Below are 1,488 nucleotides of genomic sequence, written 5' to 3'. Positions count from 1 at the left end.
GGTTACACACTCTGCCAGAAACCTGTACCGCGCGTCCTGCAGGCTAACATCGAGCCTTTGCAATAAAAAATAGCGGGTTTACACCCAACAAGGAATGACAACGGTGCTTTAAAACAGCCCCGGGTATTGCCTTGGTCCTTGCACAGGGAACCACACGATGCAGCTGGCAGGAGGACACACGCTGCCAAGCAAACCAGAATTCCCCACATAAGCTGCTGGCAGGACAGGCTGACCAAAAGACAACTTACCTCTATTTCTTCTCCCAGAACATCTTCTTCATTTGCTTCTTCTTCAGCTGGAGGAAAAAACAACAGAGCAATTGCAGCAGCAAATCACTTCAGCGGTACCTTTGGTTTCTTAGATAAAGTCTGCTATGAGACTTTTACTGGGGAAAGCAGGGAGCAGAGGCAGATGGAACCACGGAACAGTTTGGGTCGGGAGGGACCTTAAAGCTCATCTCATTCCACCCCCCTGCCCCGGGCAGGGCCACCTCCACCAGCCCAGGTTGCCCCAAGCCCCGTCCAACCTGGCCTTGAACACCTCCAGGGATGGGGCAGCCACAGCTTCTCGGGGCAACCTGCCCCAGTGTTATTGTCTTCTATTGCCAGTCTACCAGGTAAGAGGACCCTAAAGTACTTCCCATCCCGGTGTGGTAGCTCCTGCTCGGCCACGGACTAGTCAGAATAGACACAACACGAGATGCGTGACTAAACATCCCATCTCTTGTGTTAAACTTCAAGCTTTTGACACGCAGGCATCTGGGCAGAGTTTTCCAGAGAAGCCACTTTTTCTTTCTGAATGTTCCTACTCTAAAGTTTCAGGGAGTAACTTGAGGAAATCAGGTATTTCTACCCTTTTATATAAAAATCTCAGGCACTTCAGATATTTTAGATAGCATTTTACTTCAAGCGATTGCTGCATCTCAACCCACGAGAGCTCCGCGGTGAGCGGCACGCGGCTGCAGCCGCGGTAAACGGTCACGCTTGTGCTTATTACTTTGATAAACGCAGGTAGAGCAAAGCACCGGGAGCAGAGCTCTCCTCTCCCACCCGGGAGATCCCCCACCGCCGAGAACTGCCCCCCGGCCGGCGGGAAGGCGCCGGCGGAGCCCCACAGCACCCACCGTGCTCCTCCAGGTACGCCTGGAGGCGGTTGATCAGATCCTGCTTGTTGCCCTTCGCCTCCAGGCCGCGGGCCAGGCACTCCTGCTTCAGCTCGGCCAGCTGCGCGACAAGGAGCCCCCGGTTAGTGCGCTCAGCGCGCCGCGAAACGAATGAATGAAGCAATTAAAAAGCGTATAAATAAACAAGGCGGTTTGCTCTTTTTTTTAGGAGCCACGAAGGCGGCTAAACGCCCCGGGCTGCCGGGTTTTAGCCCGGACGACCCGGTTAACCCAGCGGGCCCCGGGGAGGGCGGCTCTCCCGGCACAGGCCGGGCCGGGCCCGGCGGGGAGGCGGCTCCCGGGGGAGGTGAAGGCGGACCCGGGCC

At 56.2% G+C, this 1,488-nt stretch overlaps 1 protein-coding gene across 1 annotated transcript in view; it reads right to left on the bottom strand.

The window, feature by feature from the left end:
• The window catches only part of SARNP (SAP domain containing ribonucleoprotein), a 31,294-nt gene that overhangs the window by 28,988 nt on the left and 818 nt on the right, over positions 1 to 1,488 (bottom strand). The window contains exons 2-3 of the mRNA XM_009886893.1: positions 1,124 to 1,223; positions 249 to 295 (exon numbers count right to left, since the gene is read on the bottom strand). Of these exons, the coding sequence (XP_009885195.1) occupies positions 249 to 295; positions 1,124 to 1,223 (147 nt within the window). The remainder of the gene's footprint in view (positions 1 to 248; positions 296 to 1,123; positions 1,224 to 1,488) is intronic.

This window comes from Charadrius vociferus, unplaced genomic scaffold, assembly GCF_000708025.1.
Source record: "Charadrius vociferus isolate BGI_N301 unplaced genomic scaffold, ASM70802v2 scaffold1816, whole genome shotgun sequence".
Taxonomy (NCBI): Eukaryota; Metazoa; Chordata; class Aves; order Charadriiformes; family Charadriidae; genus Charadrius; species Charadrius vociferus.
The sequence above is the reverse complement of the archived record's forward strand: the minus strand, read 5'-3'. Positions and strand labels throughout refer to the sequence as shown.